The 20,160-nt window shown below is 42.6% G+C and overlaps 1 protein-coding gene across 2 annotated transcripts in view; it reads left to right on the plus strand.

Annotated features, from left to right (window-relative positions):
- The window catches only part of LRRIQ3 (leucine rich repeats and IQ motif containing 3), a 44,728-nt gene that overhangs the window by 13,701 nt on the left and 10,867 nt on the right, over positions 1-20,160 (plus strand). For both annotated transcript variants that reach the window (XM_077333334.1, XM_077333335.1), the window contains 2 exons: positions 8,913-9,081; positions 13,472-13,607. In XM_077333334.1, the coding sequence (XP_077189449.1) occupies positions 8,913-9,081; positions 13,472-13,607 (305 nt within the window). The remainder of the gene's footprint in view (positions 1-8,912; positions 9,082-13,471; positions 13,608-20,160) is intronic.

Raw genomic sequence — 20,160 nt, forward strand, 5'->3', positions numbered from 1 at the left:
TGATGAAGAATTACAGATAATTCTGGCACTGAAGTCACATTTTCATTAGAACTTGGCACCATGTTTTACACCTACAGACAATCTGTGCACTACTGAAAACTTTACAAGGGTGGGCAATGGTGGTTATAGGGAACCTGCATTGATTAAAAGCTACACAAAACTTTCAGCTGCATGGGGGGAATAATGCACATTCGGGGTGGAATGGTGGCGACTAAAATCACCGATAACACATGGAGCCGGCTGCAATCGGCCCAGCTTCGGTGCATGCCGCCGAAAAAGCTGCGTTAGCGAAACGCGGAAGAAAGCGGAGCTTCCGGGTGACCGGGGCGCAACCAGAAGTGGCGCCGGGATCACCGCGTGCATAATCAGTTACTCTTGGTTTTGCCGCCGTCGTGCCCCATCCCGTGCATAACTGGTGTGCTTCACGTCTTCCCCCTCCGCGTTTTCCATGTGACCCGAAATCGCCGTTTCGGCGGCCGTGCATAATGGGCCAAAGAGAATGAAGAGGTAACAATTGCTCTTCCTGCCTCTTGCATCAGTAGAGCATCAATCTACCTGGTAGCAGAAGGCTTCTTGCAGTGGCAGAATACAGACATAGGAGGCAACCCAATATCCTTAACCTTACAAGTTTAAATTGGCTCAGTAAGACAACTTCTTGAGTTCGCCAAACTTTCCATGCCCCCCCCCTCAGTTCTAGATTTATTCAAGCCCCTGCAGAATATTTCATCTGGAAAGTAAAAACCAATGGAGGGTTTTCATGCTAGCAAGGGGTGATGTCCTACCATCTGTGATTATGGAGGGGCGCTTCAGGAAAATCCCCAAAACTGAGGTTATGCTCGTGCAGGCAGGGGGAGTTGGAGTCACTGGAGCGTGTCTTTTTTAAATGCTCATTTTATGTATCACTCCACTCTAAAATTGTATCGCTATTGTTCAAGGAGGCATCTGGCATTTCTGACCGCCCCCCCCCCCAATAAAGTTTCTCTTATGGGAAGGGAATAGCACTGTATGTAAACAGATAGCTAAATTTTGCTCAGCAGCCATTAGACTATGGAAATTATATATATATATATAAAGCAAATGAATGCTACCTTCTGTAATGATTTTCCCCTCTGCTTTATCTGACAGAGGATCAGGAATTTAAATAGTTTTAAAAATGTTTTATATTACATAGATTGTATTTATGTTATCTAAGAATGACTGGCATTATGCTGTATCAAATTCATTCATACTTTAAAAGTTTGATAATTTTTCATAAGAAGCTTCTCTCTTATGAACTAACTAGGGGCAAAGCCCGTTGTCTCCAAGAATACAACGGGCGCTAGAGCTTGACAGTGGGAAGAGGAAGGGGAGGAGTTGTCCAGTCTGTAAGGGCATGGGGTTGAATGTTGAGGCCTACTGCACAGGGTTGTTGTGCAGATGAAACAGGAGACAAAAGAGCCAGTTTCCTCTGCAGAATAACGCTGTGCAGTGGCCTCAAGCCTGCAGAGAGTTGCAAAGAAGAAAGACACATGGCTTGGCTGTGTCTAACCCCCGGCCAGAGCAGTATTTTAAGTGAGAAGGGGCTTTTCTGTGGCCTCCCTGTCAGGCAACTGTTTGGCAGAAGGGGAAAGTCCCCCCCCTCAAAAGGAAGGCCCTCAGGCTCCCCTGCATTGCTCTTGGAAAGGCCTCCTTCCCTCAGTCAGGGCCTGTCAGAGGCTCCTTCGCAGCAGGCCTGAAGGGGGGAGGGGGAGCACTCTGCAGCCTCCTGCCAGCTCTGTCAGGGTTCTGAGGCAAGTTGCATTTGAACATGACAGTTAGGGCAGCCTTTGGGGCAAAAAGGGCTAATGTAGCCTGTCCAAGCCTCTGTTCTCATCCCCTTGGCAGCCCTACTGACCTCCTCTCCCTTTGGTGGTCAGGAGCAGACTGGCAACCAGACTGGGCTTGGTGAATGGAATTTTGGTCTGTCCTGGTGAGGGGCCAATAGGAAGGCGCTTCGCGTGCCTCCCCATTGGCTCCTTGGCCCTGGATGGACACTTGGAGGGCCCAATCAGGAGCCGCTTTGGGGCTCCTGATTGGGCCTTCTGAGTTTTTATCCTGGACACGGCCCGCCCTAACTTCTCCCCAGGTGGCCTTACCATTTTATTTAACCGCAGGAGCGGTTAAAGATAGCAGATACATTTTTGTCTGTGGACATTGGTGGCAAAGGACTACCAAAAGGATGCTTAGTTGTTAGATTATCGGAACCTTTCAAGAAAAGGTTTTACTTTGTAAAGAAGTGTTATCACTCATGAGCCTTGGTGTAGGACTAAGATTAAATAGAGGTAAAAGGATTTTAAATGGATTTTGTTGTGCATCTTGGCATCCATCAGGATAAATTCAAACATCGTTTCCCAGTTCTTTTAATCTGTATCAACTAAGTAAGAATTTATAGTGCAATTTGAAAATGAGATACACCCTTCTGTCGATTGGAGTCAGTGAAAGTTATTATGTTTAGGATTGCACTGTTAGTTTGAGAAATAGAACATTAACAATAATGATTTTTTTGTACTGCATTTTAGAGTGTTCAGAGTTCCTCACATTATCTCAATCCTTGCAAGAGTCTTAGATGTATTATTATCTCACTAGGGGCAAAGCCCGTTGTCTCCAAGAAAACAACGGGTGCTAGAGCTTGGCAGTGGGAAGAGGAAGGGGAGGAGTTGTCCAGTCTGTAAGGGCATGGGGTTGAATGTTGAGGCCTACTGCACAGGGTTGTTGTGCAGATGAAACAGGAGACAAAAGAGCCAGTTTCCTCTGCAGAATAATGCTGTGCAGTGGCCTCAAACCTGCAGAGAGTTGCAAAGAAGAAAGACACATGGCTTGGCTGTGTCTAACCCCTGGCCAGAGCAGTATTTTAAGTGAGAAGGGGCTTTTCTGTGGCCTCCCTGTCAGCCAACTGTTTGGCAGAAGGGGAAAGTCCCCCCCCTCAAAAGGAAGGCCCTCAGACTCCCCTGCATTGCTCTTGGAAAGGCCTCCCTCCCATCAGTCAGGGCCTGTCAGAGGCTCCTTCGCAGCAGGCCTGAAGGGGGGAGGGGGAGCACTCTGCAGCCTCCTGCTAGCTCTGTCAGGGTTCTGAGGCAATTTGCAGTTGGACATGACAGTTAGGACAGCCTGTCCAAGCCTCGGTTCTCATCCCCCTTGGCAGCCCTACTGACCTCCTCTCCCTTCGGTGGTCAGGAGCAGACTGGCAGCCAGACTGGTTTGGGTGAATGGAATTTTGGTCTGTCCTGGTGAGGGGCCAATAGGAAGGCGCTTTGCGTGCCTCCCCATTGGCTGCTTGGCCCTGGATGGACACTCGGAGGGCCCAATCAGGAGCCGCTTTGCGGCTCCTGTTTGGGCCCTCTGAGTATTTATCCTGGACAGGGCCCGCCCCAGGTGGCCTTACCCTTTTATTTGACCACAGGAGTGGTTAAAGATTATTATTGTTTCCATGTGGATGCAGGGACTGAGGCTACAAGACTATGGCTTACCTAAGACCATTTAATGAGCTTGTGTCAGAGGCAAAATTTTAAACTGGGGACTTGATTTGCAGTTCAGTTTCTTATCAACTGTGCTACAGTAATTCTTTTGACCTCAAAAGTCCATTCACTAATGATATCACATATGCCACATTTATTAAAATGACAGAGATGCAAAGATAAACACTTCCAAGTATGGAAATGAATTCCAGAATACAGAGCTGCAGCTTTTACTTCCTATATGAATTAAATAAAATTTTAATCACAAATTAAAATGGTCCCTGATTAACAAGTCAAGTGAAGTGCAGCATTATATTCTGGAATTATTTTTAATGGAATTATTTTTCTTTGTTGTTACTTGGTAACTTTAAAAAATATATCTTTGATCACAAAATTTTAATGGCCCCTGATTTACAAGTCTTAATGTAAGTGATTAACATAAACATCTTGTACAAACACTACCGTTTGTACTGCATGGAAAATGTTTAAACACCATTTCAAAATGATATTGTGTTAAGTGCCATTCAGTTTCTTCAAACTTACAGAAAGCATTTAAGGTCCTCCAAAATATATCTCTAATAGCCTTGCTGAGGTCTTATAAACTGATGGCCATGGCTTTCTTGACTGAGTCAGTCCATCTCATGTTAGGTCTTCCTCATCTCCTGTGTGTTCTTGGGTGTTTTATATTTTATACATTGGTTTCTTATTATAGAAAAGAAATGTTAGGAAGAAGTTACAAAGCCCTGACAGGAGACAAACCCTAAATCCGAACAAATCATAGTTATTATATTCTCTTAAACTAGTAGCAGCTCAGGATATTTAAATTACATATGTTTTGTCCTTTGTGGTTATATAGATCAGTGGTCCCCAACCTTTTTTTCACCGGGGACCGGTCAATGCTTGACAATTTTACTGAGGCTCGGTGGGGTGGGTAGTCTATTCCTCTCCTCTCGACCACTACTCTAATGCTCACTGGTTGCTATGGTAACGTTTAAACATCCCTTCAAAATAAGATAGATATGCCACAAAAACAAATATAAAGAACATTTTATTTTCATGAACATTTTAACTCACAACAACAACAAATCAATGGGAACCCTGAGGTTGTTTCTTTCCAACAAGACAGTCGCATCTGGGAGTGATGGGAGACAGTGACACCCGAAGTGTGTTGCTTATGTCCAGTCTACTCCGTTGTTTTGTTTTGGTTGCTGTCATTGCAGAAAACCCCGCTTCACACAGATAGGATGTTGGAAATGGCAACAGGGTTTTCAGTGCTGTGGTGGCAATCTCAGGGTATTCTGCCATGACTTTAATCCAGAATACCGGCAGAGTTGTTGTCTCAAACATACTTTTAAGGCCGCCGTCATTTGCAATCTCCAGCAGCTGGTATCTGGAAAATTATAAATACCACCATGCTGCTTAGAGATTATTTTTTAAAGCAAAGGCACAATTTTATTTTTTTGTTTTTGCTCAGGTCCTGCTGAGGCAGAACATTGAGAAATGTGCTCAGTTAGGAATACCTGATCATTTTACATTGGATTTTCATGGGCAAATGGGAAGCCAAATTACCCAGACTTGGACTCTTTTAACAACATCAATCACCACCCCTTCATACAGCTACATCTGGTTCAATGAGAATGAGGCTTTCTGAACTAGAAAGGGCACATAAATGTGAAATAGTCACACTGGTGTTAGCAGGTCCCACTCCCAGTAGCCATTGCAAGGTATGCCCCCCATTCCTCCCTTCCCCCCTTGGTCTTGGTTACTTGCTGGGAGCAGTGGAGTGTATACTGGCAGCGATACAGACTGCTGCTGGATTCCCAGCAGCAGGAGCAGCCTCTAGCTAAGGATGACAAGCCATTTTAATTTCAGGAAATAATATTTAGAAAGTAGAGCAAGAGAGATAAGGCTTCCTGCAAAGAACATTAACCTTCTGCTCTCCTTGCTCCTCTGTAGAGGCCTTAAATCTGTGCCATTGGTTGTCCTTAGTGGAAACAAACCCCACCTCGGTCGCTCACCAATCTGGCTGGAAGCCTCTCTCCACACTCAAAGCCTTGCCTGGAGCCTCCCGTCGCCTGCAGCCTCAGCTAGCGTTGCTTGTCTCCCTTTCCATGTGCTGCCTTCCAGCTAAAGAAAGAAAGAAAGAAAGTGTCCGGGCGGCAGCTTGTCATGGGGCTGCGCTTGAGCTCTGGGAGGCGGGGCAGCTGGGGCACGGATCGCGAGAGACTGAGAGGCAAAATTGAAAGGTGGGGAGGGAGAGGCTCGGAGGAACTGAGCTTTGACGGCAGCCAGTGCTGGGACGAGGTGGTGAAGGGGGGAAATGGTGAGACGGAGAGGCAAAATAGAAAGCTGGTGAGGAGAGGCTGGGAGGAACTGAGCTTCAACGGCGGCCGGTGCTGGGATGAGGTGGGGAAGGGGGGAATGGCGAGATGGAGAGGCAAAATTGAAAGCTGGCAAGGAGAGTCTGGGAGAAACTGAGCTTTCACAGTGGCTGGTTGCTGGGACGAGGTGGGGAAGGGGGGTAATGGTGAGATGGAGAGGCAAAATTGAAAGCTGGTGAGGAGAGTCTGGGAGGAACTGAGCTTTGACGGCGGCTGGTGCTGGGATGAGGTGGGGAAGGGGGGGGGATGGTGAGACAGAGAGGCAAAATTGAAAGCTGGTGAGGAGAGGCTTGGAGGAAACAAAAAACAAAATGGCTGCTCCCGGGTTGGTCACGGCCCGTCACCAATTGATCCGCGGACCAGCACTGGGCTGCAGCCTGCAGGTTGGGGACCACTGATATAGATTACAGTTTATTAACAGCGTATAGCATATTTTGCTAAAATTGTCATGCTTCTATAGTGTCTTCAAAATAATTTCATGCATGCATGCATGCATGCATGCATGCATGTATGTATGTATGTATGTATGTATGTATGTATGTATGTATGTATGTATGTATAAATGAGAAGCCCTCTGTAGATAATAGTTATCTTTTTATAAGGACTGTATGTTACATTATTAAAATGAAATGCTTATTCTCTCAGTTTTAATTCTGAGAATTATAAGATTCAAGTCCAGTATCATCTTAAAGACCTATAAGGTTTTCAAGGTATTTATTTATGTTATTTATAGTTCTCCTTTCTCACTGGGACTCAAGTGGATTATAAAGAGTGAGTCAATAAAAGAAAGTAAATGTAACACTCAGTAAACAATGAAATAGGATTTGGGTTATAGAACCAACTAGAAGTCTAAACACCAAATCAAAGCATAGCATAACATGACACATTAAACGAATCAAAATTACAGAATAGGGTACAACACACAACTGTGCACAGTACAGAACACAGTCCCCAATACTTTATTCAAGTAACTTTGTGAATCATTTTGAACACTATTACCCTATTGCCTATGTAACAACTGCCCCCCCCCGAATAATTCAGTTTTGCATAGTTTGTGGTAAGCCAGAAGAGTGGGAGCCTTCCTGATTTCTTCAGGCAAGCCATTCCATAATGTAGGGGCCACAACGGAAAAGGCACATGTACAGCCAGTTGTTGATTTTGTACATTTGATCTGGGGTCAGGTAGGGTGCCAGTAGCCCAGCCTGGCATAGATGGAAAAACACCTCCTGAGCTACATTGGTGACTTGAGCCTCCATTAAGAGGGAAGCATCAAGTATCATCCCCAAATACCTGGCAGTCTGTGCTGCAGTAAGCTGCATACCATCCAGGCTGAGCAGGCAGTTCTTCCTCCACTGGTCCCTTCCTACCCAGCCCTAGGACCTATATCTTTGAAGGGTTCAGCTTCAGCTGACTTTGCTTTAACCAGTCAGCTACAGCTTCCTGATATCGGGGGGCGGGGGGAGTCCAGCCAGCTGCTCATCAGGCGGTAGAGGTGGCTCTTATCTTCATATTGATGACACTCAAGACCAAACCTTTGGACCAGCTGGGGAAGAAGGTGCATAAAGATGTTAAATAACTTTGGGGAAAGGTCTGTGGGTCACCACATTAGAGTGTCCAGCAATGAAACTGGTCCTCTCCAACTGCAACCCTCTGTCCATGACCCTGGAGAAAGGAGACTAGTCAGTGTAATTTTGTCTCTCAAATTCCAGCATGAACAAGGCAGTGAGCTAGCAGCTCATGGTCTACAACATCAAATGCTACCATGAAATCTAGCATCACGAGCAGCACCAATCTGCTTTGGTCCAGCTGTCTCCAAAAGTTGTCCTGAGCCTAGTACTTGATGGGCAGCTAGTGGAATGTCTGTTGTATGGAAATAATATGCATGCTCCATCTAGCTCCTGAAAACAGCCAAGTTGCAGCATGCTTTACTGAACAGAGTTTCAAAATTGATTTTGACGGGAGACCCATGTATAGTGCATTACAATAGTCTAGTCTTGATATGTATCTGGAACATCTGTATACTGATGACAGCCAACCCCCAAATTTCATATGATTTGGCTCAAGTGCTTTACATAAAAACTGAAGATCATTGTGTGATAAGATTATACCCTATGGGACCCCACAGCTTAGGTCCCACACTGATTATAACTGGTTTCCAATGGCAATTCTTTTGAGTACAGCCTGATAGGACTAATTTGAACCAGTCCAACATTGTTGGTCCCAAAGCTGCTAATGGCCTTGACTCTTGTTCTTCTATTGCAAACTATCTTCATGAGAATTGTAGTCTTCCTTGAACTTTGAGTATCACTTTCAATCTCTTTTATTTTATGAAATCTATATACATTTCTGCCACCATGTTTAAAATTGACCTTGAAATTGCTCTGAAACTTGCGTTCCTTTGATAAAATGTATTTTTAGATACTATGTCTATCCATTCTACAAAAGCACAACCTAGAAATTTTTTTAATGTGAAGATGTTTCCCTTTCCTTTTTCAAAGTCACACAGCCTAACACAGCCATCCACAAATGTAATAGTCTGCAACCTATTCCCTCATCTTATTCACTAAACGTACTTCCTTTCCTTTCCCAACTGGCACAAGTCACTCATGCAGGTCCCTGGATTAGCAGGTGACAGACTAGATGCAGTGATCTACCTTTGTGCAGCAACCTTTTAGTCTTCCATTGGGGGCCACCGGCACATGCATCCTCCCTCAGTAAACAGGGTAGTCAGTTTCTGAGGGGTTATAGTCAATATAAACCTGGGATTGATTCTTGGGACCTATACTTGCTTTCCAGTAGTCATTCAGTTGCATTTCTCCAGGCTTTTAAAAAATGTTTCTGCTAAGCCAAACTGCCCTCAACATTACATGCAAAGATATTGTTTATATGTATAAATATAGTTTAAATGCCATAAAGTGAAATAGTGACCTATATCCTATAATGTGAGAATAATTATACATTTCATAAAACATAAGTTTGAACTAATTTTTTGGTATCACCAAATAGTATTTCATTGCTACCTTCTTGAAATAAAATACTGAAGCCTTTGTTTTTATAGCCTGGTTCCTTTACGTGAAGTACTGCTGCACAAACCTTACATCAGACCTGGAAAAAATGAAAATTACATTCCAGTCACACCTTCAGTATATGCTAGTAAAAGGTCTGTGCATCACATCATTAAACCCGCACAGCACAGTGAGGTTGAAAAGCTTACATCTGGGATCCAAGTAAGTATGCTATTTAAGTGATAATTTAGAAACCATAGTAGAGAAATCAGCACTTTGCATATAGCAGCAAGAATCATTCTGTGGATCCAAAGAAAAAATATAAGAAACATCAACTGGAAAAAAAATTGTTCTCCATATTTAATACTTTATTTTTGTAAGTCAGATAGATAGTTTGGGCGTAGAGAAAGGCAGGTGTCTTCATATCTTCAGCCAAATAGGGAGTTGTGGTTGTTCTAGTAGACTCTTGATCATCTTAGCTTTCACTGTGAAAAGGAAAAGAGTAACTTGCAGGACCAAATATTTGTGCTAAGTATTGTCACTTCTGATTTACAGCAACCCTATGAATTAATTACCTCAAAGTCCTATTATTAACAGCCTTGTTCAAGTCTTGCAAACTGAGGGCTGTGGCTTCCTTGATTGAGTCCATCTGTAGCATGTCAGGTCTTCTTTTTCTGCTACCTTTAACTTTTCCTAATGTTATTGTCTTTTCCATTGACTCTTGTCTTCTTATAATGTGATCCAAGTTTAGTCATTTTAGCTTCTCAGGAAAGTTCAGCCTTAATTTGATCTCGAAACTGCTTGTCTCTGGCAGTCCATAGGATACATAAAATTATCTTCCAGCACAACATTTCAAATTAATCAACTTTCTTCTTACCAGCTTTCTTCATTATCCCATTTTCATACCCATACATAGTAGTGGGGAATATTGCGGTATGGTTTGTCTTGATTTTGATCAGTGACACAGTTTTATTCTTAGGGATCTTTTCTAGCTCCTTCATGGCTGCACTTCCCAGTCTCAATCTTCTGATTTCTTGGTTGCAGTCTCCTTTTCGGTTGATGGTGGAGCCAAGGAACAGAAAATCTTGAATGATTCCATTGTAATCGTCATCAGCCTTAAATCCTGCTTTGACACTTTCTGCTTTACTTGAATATTTACTTGGAAGTAAATCACCTGATATACGCCATTCCTTTGAGTTTTCAACAGTACTGTTTCAGTTAGGTTGACATTAATAAGAAAGGCAGCTATTCTACCATGAATTATTTTTGCTAACCTTCTACCAGGGCTTTTATTGCCAATATTATCGATTGAGCTATTCGGAAAACAAATTGAAACTTATATTTGAAATCTGCATGTACATGAACTCTCAACACAGTATTTAAGTGTATTCTGCAGCCCTTTTTGGGATAGTGAAGTTGCTCTACCATTCACTTCCAGTTTGAGGGCTGGATTTGGATTTTCTCAACAACCTCCATCAGGTGAAAATATAGTAAGATTATGGACTAGATAATGAGGAAATCCATTGTGAAATGCCCTCCTTATAGCCCAGTTCCTCACACAAGTAGTACTTTTTCCTGCAAGGTGAGGGCTCAATACAAGGATTCTGAGTGGCGGAGAGAATGGGCTATGAGATGCCACATGTATCTTTGAAGCTCAGCTCTTTGATCTCCAAAGATCTTTTCAGTAGAAAAGATTATCTTGGCCCTCCTTTACCAACAAAAGGGAATGGAATTTACAGAATGTTCATTCCTTAGTAAGCATCCTCCCAGCCCATTATTTTCCCCATAACAACCTTTCAAAAGTAAAGGAGCCCAGCTTTCTGCTTTGTACGGAGGATCATACCTCTATTTTGACTTGTCCCTCAGTGAATCTTGACAAAATTAATATCTAACCATATATGCAGAAAACATAGCAAAATAGTTCATAAGGACTTGTCACCTGCAGAATGTCAGTCTGAATTAGAAGCAGTGCAGGAGCTACTGAGATGTGTTTTCTCTGGTATCATCAGTGGCAATGTGAAGAAACTGAATTGTGTTACTAAAGATATGTAATGTAGATAGCTGAGGCAAATCAGCTGCTTTATGAATCATTACTTCTTTGGTAGTCAGTATAGTACCATTAAAATGAATAACAATGATTTATGAAATGAAAAGAGCAAATATAAATTTGATTTAACAGATGCAATCATATAAATGGAATTTTAAAAGCCTGCATTATTTTCTTTAATCTTAATTGATGCTTTTTATTATTTTTTTGTAGATCAAAAATAATAGTTTAGCTGGCAGTTTGCTTGGAGAAACTTGAGGAATGAGTTTAAATGTTGACATGTCTAAATTATATCCCAAAATAAGAACAAATATTATTAAAGCAATTTGACAATAATCTGTGTCATCTTGAACATAATAAAGGGAAAAATCTTGTTCATCACTAGGAATTGTAATGATATATTTTAAACTGACACAAAATCAATTCAGCTGGGGAGGCAACATCTGCTACTGCTTGTTGTGATGGTGGCCTGTGGCTCTGATTTTAAGGCATCATATTCTGACTATGAAATTCAGAAACAGACTTTTCAACAATTCCATTAAGACTTTCCTTTTTCAGCTGCTTTCCCCCTCAAGAACATCTTGACAGTATCTTAGTTATAAATACACTTCATTAAAAGCTCTAAAACCCAGAAGCAGGTGCCCCAGACTTACCTTATGTCCCTTTTGCAAGTCCATGGGAGGAAGAGGAAAACTGATGCAGTGGTTTCTCAGCCTTCTGCAGCTGATATCATGTCTTGGTGAAACTTGGGATACCTCTGTTACACCTCCAGGTCTCAGTTGCTTTTTCCAGTTTGTCCAACAAACATGGCTTGACTGGGGGGGTGGGGATTCAATCTGGAAGACTTTGGGGAGGGAGGTTTTCTTTGGAGCTGGCTGGTCTAGATACTAAGGGCCCCTGCCATGCCACCTGGTTCAAGATGAGAAGCAAAGACCAATCAGCTGCAGAATGCGCTAAGATGAGAACAAGCTGACAGTGGCTCAAAATAAAGATTTTTAATGAAATAAATTATGGAGCCAGAACGAGCCCTGGTGTAATGCTAGTTTTCGGAGGGAATTCTTCCTCAGTGGCTTAACATGCAGTATAATGCAGTATAATGCAGAGCTGCAAAGAAATTGGCGGTATAGAAATCTAAATAAATAAATAAAATAAAATGTTATCCTAGTATTGTAGGCATTGTCCATGGCTCCTTAGTTCCCACATTCTGTTGCATGACTGTGATGGTCAAAGTGATAAATGTAGGTTACATTATATTGGACCAATACTAGGAAAACATTATACTGCATATTAAGCCACTGATGAAGAATTCCCTTCAAAAACTAGCATTACACCAGGGCACGTTCTGGCTCCATAATTTATTTCTTGAAAAACCTTTATTTTGAGTCACTGTCAGCTTGTTCTCGTCTTGACGCCACCAGGTTCAGTCAGTCTTGTGGCTTTCCCTATCCATTCCTCCCTTTATTACAGTGTAACAGTTGTGCTGAGTCAGTTTTTTTACTTTACTGGTGCATAGTATGTTACCATTTTTTTCTCATTGTTACAACTGCATTCTAGTGGTATCAACATGGGGGCAGGTACATTTTTGCCCATTTCCTCTATTTTGGGGGATTGCCTTCAGGGTTTTTGTGGTGAGGACTTGCAAGGGAAATGTCTAGCTTTGTGTTTGTTGAGGCATGTCCATTATCAAGAGGCAGAGGGAACCACATAGTGGCCTGGATCCATGTGGAACCCTTCATCCTGCCATTCCATGGTGTCCCCCAGTAGGCAGGCTGTTGTGTGATTTATTCATTGGGAGGCTTTCTGTTGCCAGGAATGGTTGCCCTCTACTGCACCAAGGCTCTGTCTAGCTGTAACCAATAAAATTGTGAGTATTTCTCCTCTAACAAGGTGTTTCCAGCAAATATCCACACAGTAGCCAATAGCTGGTTCTATTTGGCAAGTATTCATATGATTATTTTTTCAAATAAGAGAGTAGTCTAATGGTAACGGATGCTAATGGCTGTTAACCTAATTGACATAGAAACAAAACACCCATAAGCTGCTATTTCTTTATTAAAGCAGATCAATCTCACTTTAACTAAAGCTGTCTGTCCTAAACATGTCTATTCATGGGCTTCAGCTTAGTCACCACTATCATAATTTTAAAATGCCCCCAAAATAGCAAAAACCTTTGCTCTGACTGAAATCTGTTGTTTGCCCAGATAAAGCTAAGGTGCCCTTGTCATCAACAAACTGTGGAGAAATGCTTCTTAATGTAACAGATGATGAGTGAAGGGGCTGTTTAGTCTAAAAGGTGGAATTTATTCAAGGAGCACAGAGGTGTGAGGATGGAACAACTATTTACTCCTCCAGGCAAATACTGATGCTGTTTAGAGACACAAATCATCCCTTAAGAAAGGTGGAATTGGGGGGGGGGGACAGGTAAATTAGCTTACTTTTTAACAGCAGCATTAAATGAATACATTTATTGCTGGTAAATATAGCAAAATCACATATTAATGGTGGAAGAATTTTAGTGAATGGGTATTGCTATATGTCTGATAGATGAAATGTTTATTCTAACAGGTTTCAAATGTGAATGATCTTAAGGAGCTTCATTTATATCTGAAAGGATTAAGACAACCTGTTCTCTCAGCAGTACTCAGATTTGAAGAGAAAAAAAGGATAAAACAAAAAGAATCAAAAAGGTTACCAAAGACAGGTAGAACATGTATTGAAACATACCTATAGGCTGAACAGCTGCTGATGTTTCTAAGGATATTTTAGGAACTATCTATAAATGGCATTTCTATATTATTTATTTATTTAGATTTATTTAGATTTATATATGACTGTTGGCTATTCTAATAATTATATTTGCTATTCATCTACTGTCAGTCAAAAATATATTAACTTTATCTTAATGCTATTGCATTCACCACATAAATGTTCAGTCTCATAATGTTACTACAGCTATGGCCAAATGTTCACATAGACCCATTGTACATGGCAGCAGGCCTGGCTGTGCCGATAGTGCACGGTGCTGGCCCAACCCAGCCCCTGCTGGCACCCTCAGCATCCCAGGGAATGTGGGAAATTCCACGTTCCCTTGCCATGGGTCTTCTGGGGCGCTGCGCTGGGCCAGGGCTGGGATGGCGGCAGCGTCGTTTGTAATCAGGGCTGCCCTGCTGCTGCCATCCTGGGGTTCTTGCCCCGTGCATAATCGGTCATAGAGTGTATTCTTGGTTTTGAACATGGGAAGAATTGGGTCGATTTAGGATTACAAATACAAGAGAAAAATGTACAAAAGCAGAATTTTAAAATCTGTAGTGTGTAACTGGGAGGAGCCTTATGCAATTGATGTATTTTTGAAATAAAAGAATATAAATAATTCATGGTTGCATAAACATTAGCTGTGATACTTGAGAGTGAAAAAAAATGCATCAAGTTACCATCAGTATTGTTTCCAATATGGTTATCACATAGTTTTCAAGACAAATGATTAAGCCAGGCTCTCTTTACCAGGGAATTATCATTCTATTGCCTGTAACCCTCCTAGAAAAATGTGTTTGTTTTTTTGTAGATCTGTGTGCATTTTGTTATCTTACAATTATCATATTGCTTGATAGTATGTCCTCTTGGTAATACTACTGTTTTTTTTTTCTTTTTATTCTTTTTTTAAACACTAACCCAAAAAATTCCTCAAATATTCTCTCCCTTGGGTACTTTGTGCTAAGTGTTCCTTCTGGGGGTACTAACTGAGCTTACCTGAGCATCTTAGTTCCTGTGTGGAATTTACATGGTGCTGAGGGAGCGGTTATTGAGTGCTACAGAGGCTGTGGCTTGCTTTTGAGGAGAGATACGACTGACTATAATGTTAGTTAGCACTATAAGTCCAGTGTTTGGGGTCAGGATGGGAAGTGTCCTGGAGGATTTTATTTTTCTAATTGTATCGCTGTCTGTGGGCTGCACCAGGGTGTTTAGTGATATCTTTAACCGCTCAGTGAGCGGTATCATATTTTGCTAAGGGGCTGGAGGGCGGAGAATGAGTGGGGCCTGTTTGGGTGAGGGCCCAATCGGAAGGCGCTTCGCTTCTTCTGATTGGGCCCTCACCAGGACAGACCAGAGTTCTAGCCAGTTGGATGAGGTCCCAATAGGAAGGAACTTCACGCCTTCTGATTGGGCCCTCACCAGGACAGGCCAGAGTTCTAGCCAGCCCCCGCCCCTCCAAGCACACCTGCCACCTCACAGAGGTGGCAGGGGTGCTTAGCGGGCCTCGCGGAAGCTGCGGACTCGCCAGCAGGCAGGGGGCCAGGGATGGCTTCTTTGGGGCCCACCGAACACACCCACCGCCTTGCTGGGCTGCCGGGTGTGTTGGGTGGCCGCGGAGGGTGGGCCTTTTAAAGCCCATTCTAGTAATACTATATCTGTGGTGGATCTACAGATGCAGGGATGAGAAAGAGGACTGCCCTGTCGGACCCCTGATACTACCCAGATCTACATTGGCATAGTTACAACACAATTCTGATACAACTTGGAGATGTACTGGCATAAGATTTAGTTCTCATCCTGAACCATTTTGGGCCATGTCTTAGGACAGTGTTTCCAGTCATATTTTGTTAGAGTGAAAGAAGGTAATTTCACTGTAACATTTGTGGAAACTGTGGTATTATATTAATGACTAGGGACAAAGCCCATTTTTAAAAATGGGCACATGGAGGGTTGGGGAGAAGGCAGCAGGGGCAGGCGCAACGCAGGAAGGGCGACGGGGCCGGCAGGCTCCAGGCCGGGTCTGGAGCTTCCAGCGCTGCAAGAACGCTCCCCGGGCCCCGGAGAGGACTCCTTTTCCGGGGCCCGGGGAGCGTTTTCCCTCCCCCCCCAACTTGCAAAAATGCTCCCCAGGCCATGGGGAGGGCGGAGCGCCTTCTCCGGGGCCTGGGGAGCGTTTGTCTGGGCGGCTCGATGTGGAAAAAACGCTCCCCAGGCCTGGGGAGCGCGCTCCGTGGCTCTGCAAGCCGCGGATCGCCTTCCCCGGGGTCTGGGGAGCGTTTTTCAGGACGGCCCTACTTGAAAAAACGCTCCCCAGGCCCTAGGGAGGTTGCTCCGTGGCTCGCAGAGGGCGGGGGGGAGGCTCAGCAAGGGGTCTGGGGACCCGTTGTGGGGTAGAGGGCGGGGGCCAGCGGGCCTACCTTCACTCTCGGCGGCCAGCTGAGTAATGGCCGCCGTGGAGCGAAGGTTCGCTCTCGTGGGAGGTGGGGCGGGTTGGGAGGCACCTCGCACCTCCCAATTGGTTGTTGGCCGCTTTGCGCCTCCCGATTGGGCCCTCCGCTTGTCAGTCCAGGGGAAGGGGCCTATCGGCACCCTTCCTCATCCCGGACAGAGCCCGCCCTCAGAGCCCTAACTGTTTTATTTCTTCCGCTCCGCGAGGAGCGGTCAAAGATTAGTACAATAGGGCCTTGTAATGTGTTTTATTTCTTTATGGTTGTATTAAACTCATATAATAGTAGTTTCCTCATAGGTGCCATATTTCCTGTATAACCCCAAAATGAAGTGTTAAACAAAATGTTGATAGATGTTGATCATTTCTATTGGAGAAGGATCATGTATTTTAGCAATATTGTCTATGGTTCAGTCATAATGTCTATGACTCAGCAGATTCCTGGTGCTATGTCATTATGGTGCCTGGAAATGTCATTGTGGTGCCTAGTCTTTTCAAAAATTCACAGTGGAAGTACAGAAAGTTGGCTCCATCCAGGTTTTCCACTGGTGAAATAAGAAAGAAGCAATCTCATTTAACCACCCAAAAAGGCTGTTTGGGGAATCGTGGGGCCTTCATAGACAAAAGCCTTATGGGACAGGGGCTATAATAAGAGGAGAATTGGGTGAGACTGAGCAAAGAAGCTGGCTGTATTAAGAGTATTAATAAGTGTACATGAAGTTCTTGACTTGCTTGTTTATGCAAATTTTATTTTTGCTGGTGGTAAATGAATTCATTTCTTAAATAATTCCTTTCTATCCTGACCCTAGTATTCAATGAAATGGCACTTATAAAGTCTATAATGGAATTAAGAGAAATTGGGGAGGTTAGGTTAGGATTAAGAATAAGGATACAGGGAGAGCATTGAGGAAGTCAAGGAGAACAAAATAACATCTGGGATAAAATGTTACTTCCTTTGTGCTCCATCCATAAAATCAGGATGAAATCATCATTTTTATTTTAAAAGGATTAAAAAATATAAGAAAAGACAAGAAGTTGGAATTTTAGGATTTCAGGGGCCCATGAAAGTATATTTAGGCTATATTGCTTATTCCAAAGTCAGTAGTTTAATAAAATTCAAACTGACAAAATTGTCATGAGTACTCTGTAGATGTCTTTCCACATTATAATTTTCATTTATTTTTATTAACATTGTGGACCATAAAGATTTCTACTGATGTGTAATGTGAATTTTATTATTAATCTTTTATGTTGTGTTAATGATGAGGAAATTCTATGCATACAAATGTGCTAGACTACTCTGATGCTTAGCAATCTCTTACTATTGTGTTGAGCTGAACTCTATGGAAAAAAATTTATTATATCTAACATTTTCATTTGCAACTGCACTGCTTCCAATCATTTTAGTGTCAGTTTTGCATACTGCATTCTGAAGACATACAGCATATGGTTGATTGTGACATGCTAAACTTCATATTTTGGCAGCCAAGAGAAACATTTATTCAAATAACTTAAACCGATTATTTACAATAGCATTGCAATGTTGCTAGTGTTCCAATTGCTGTGTGCCTTTTTTCTGGGTCTTCATTCTTCTGCTTCTGTTATGGATTACTTCTCCCATCTTTGCTAACAATCCTTGTGTGCTACTGGGATATTTCTTCATGATCCCAAGTATGGTTTATCTTTATTAATTTTCATCCTGCATCTCCTCTGGCAACACCCAGTAATGGATTTTGTTAAATGGGTTGTTTAAATGTAATGTTTTGTCTCATTTGATTAGGATTATTATAGAACCGTTTTGTTCAGTTGCTTTGAACTGTTACTAATCAAGTTTATTGAAAGCAAAAGTATGCCATGCATGATAAAGAATGGTGAGTCTTGCAGTAAACCTTTGATGAACAGGGCCAGTATAGCTGGTAGGAGGAGGTTTAGAACGGGTGAGGTTATACTGCTTCTAAAATGCTGTTGAGGAAATTTACTTTGAAGAGGGCTTAATTTTGAAGAGAGAGTGGGCCACTGCTGCACAAAGTGACCTCATGGGTCATCTAGTCCAACCCCCTGTACTATGTAGGACACTCACATCCCAATTGCTCATCTACTGTAACCTGCCACCCCTTTGCCTTCAGAGAATCAGCCCCTCCGTCAGATGGCTATCTAGCCTCCGTTAAAAATTTTCCAAAGATGGAAAACCCACCATCTCCCGAGGAAGCCTCTTCCACTGAGAAACCACTCTGTCAGGAACTTCTTTTGGATGTTTAGATGGAATTTCTTTTGAATTAATTTCATCTCATGGGCTCTGGTCTGTCTCTCTGGGGCAAGAAAGAAGAATTCTGCTCCATCCTCCATATGGCACCATTTTAAATACTTGAAGATGGTTATCAGATCCCTTCTCAGTCATCTCCCCTCTAGGCTAAACAGACCAAGCTCCCCCAACCTTTCTTCATATGTCTTGTTCATCAAACCCCTCATCATCTTTGTTGCCCTCCTCTATACACGTTCCAGTTTATCAACATCTCTCTTCAATTGGGGTGCCCAAAACTGAACACAGTACTCCAAATGAGGCCGAACCAGAGCAGAGTAAAACGGTACCATCACTGCCCGTGATCTGGACACGATACTCCATTTGATACAGCCCAAAATCCCATTTGCCTTTTTAGCCACTGAGTCACACTGCTGACTCATGTTCAATGTATGGTCTACTAAGGCTCCTAGATCCTTTTCGCATATGCTACTGCCAAGACAAATCTCCCCCATCTTATATTGGTGTATTTGGTTTTTCCTACATAAATGCAGAACTTTACATTTGTCCCTATTGAACTTCATTTTATTCAGTTTAGCCCACTTCTTGAACCTATCAAGATCATCCTGTATTCTGTTGCTGTCTTCAGTTGTGTTTGCTACCCCTCCCAGTTTAGTATCATCTGCAAATTTAATAAGTATCCCCTCTAATTCAACATCCATATCATTTATAAATACGTTGAACAACACAGGCCCCAGGGCAGATCCTTGGGGTATTCTACTTGTCACTCTTTTCCAAGAATATGCTGAACAATTAACAAGTACCCTCTGGGTATGATTTGTCAACCAGTTATTGATTCACCTGACAGAATTAGGATCCATACCACATTTTACCAACTTGTGAACAAGAATATCATGTGGAATCTTATCAAAAGCTTTACTGATATCCAGATAAACTATGTCCACAGCATTCCCCAGATCCAGCAAGGTAGTCACTTTCTCAAAAAAAGAGATAAGGTTTGTCTGACATGAATTGTTCTTGCGAAACCCGTGCTGAGTCTTAGAAATCACAGCTCTCAATTCCAGCTGCTCAAGGACTGAGTGTTTGATTATTTGTTCCAAAATTATGCCAGCTACAGATGTCAAGCTGACGGGTCGATAATTACCCGGATCCTCCTTTTTCCCTTTCTTGATGATGGGGACAACATTTTCCCACCTCCAATCGATTTGCACCTCACCTGTTCGACAAGAAGTGTCAAAAATAATGCACAGAGGTTCAGAGATGACATCTGCAAGTTCTTTTAGTACTTCTAAGCTGTGAACCTGGCTTTTCAAGGGAAGTACAGCCTCATACAAGATAGGCGAAATCTGAAGTCCCTGGTCTTTCTACTAACCAAGAGAACCTCTGTTTGGATTAAGCAACAGCTTGTTCACACTCTTCTAGCCCATTGTCAGTAATTATACCAATAAACATGCACACTTACCTTATTCAGGTACTACTCCCTATCAGTAAGCAATGTATACAGCAGATTTGAGGTGGGATCCAAAGGACAGTGAGTGGAACAGGCCTTTCCTTCTGACTTTAGCAACCAGGGTTCCTGCAGTATATGTGTAAGGAAAATGGCAAAAATTACCCTTGCTTGGAAAAAGTGCCTTCTGCATCCATCCTTTTTTGTGTACATAAATAATGTCAAGAAAGCATTCTGGTTCCTCTGAGTAAGGAAATGATGCCTCTATCAGGCTGACACACTTAAACGGATATTGTGCTGTAGCTGCAGAGAGGAGCATTGAGGAAATGATTGTGCCACATATCTTGTAT

Source organism: Paroedura picta, chromosome 4 (assembly GCF_049243985.1).
Source record: "Paroedura picta isolate Pp20150507F chromosome 4, Ppicta_v3.0, whole genome shotgun sequence".
Lineage (NCBI taxonomy): Eukaryota > Metazoa > Chordata > Lepidosauria > Squamata > Gekkonidae > Paroedura > Paroedura picta.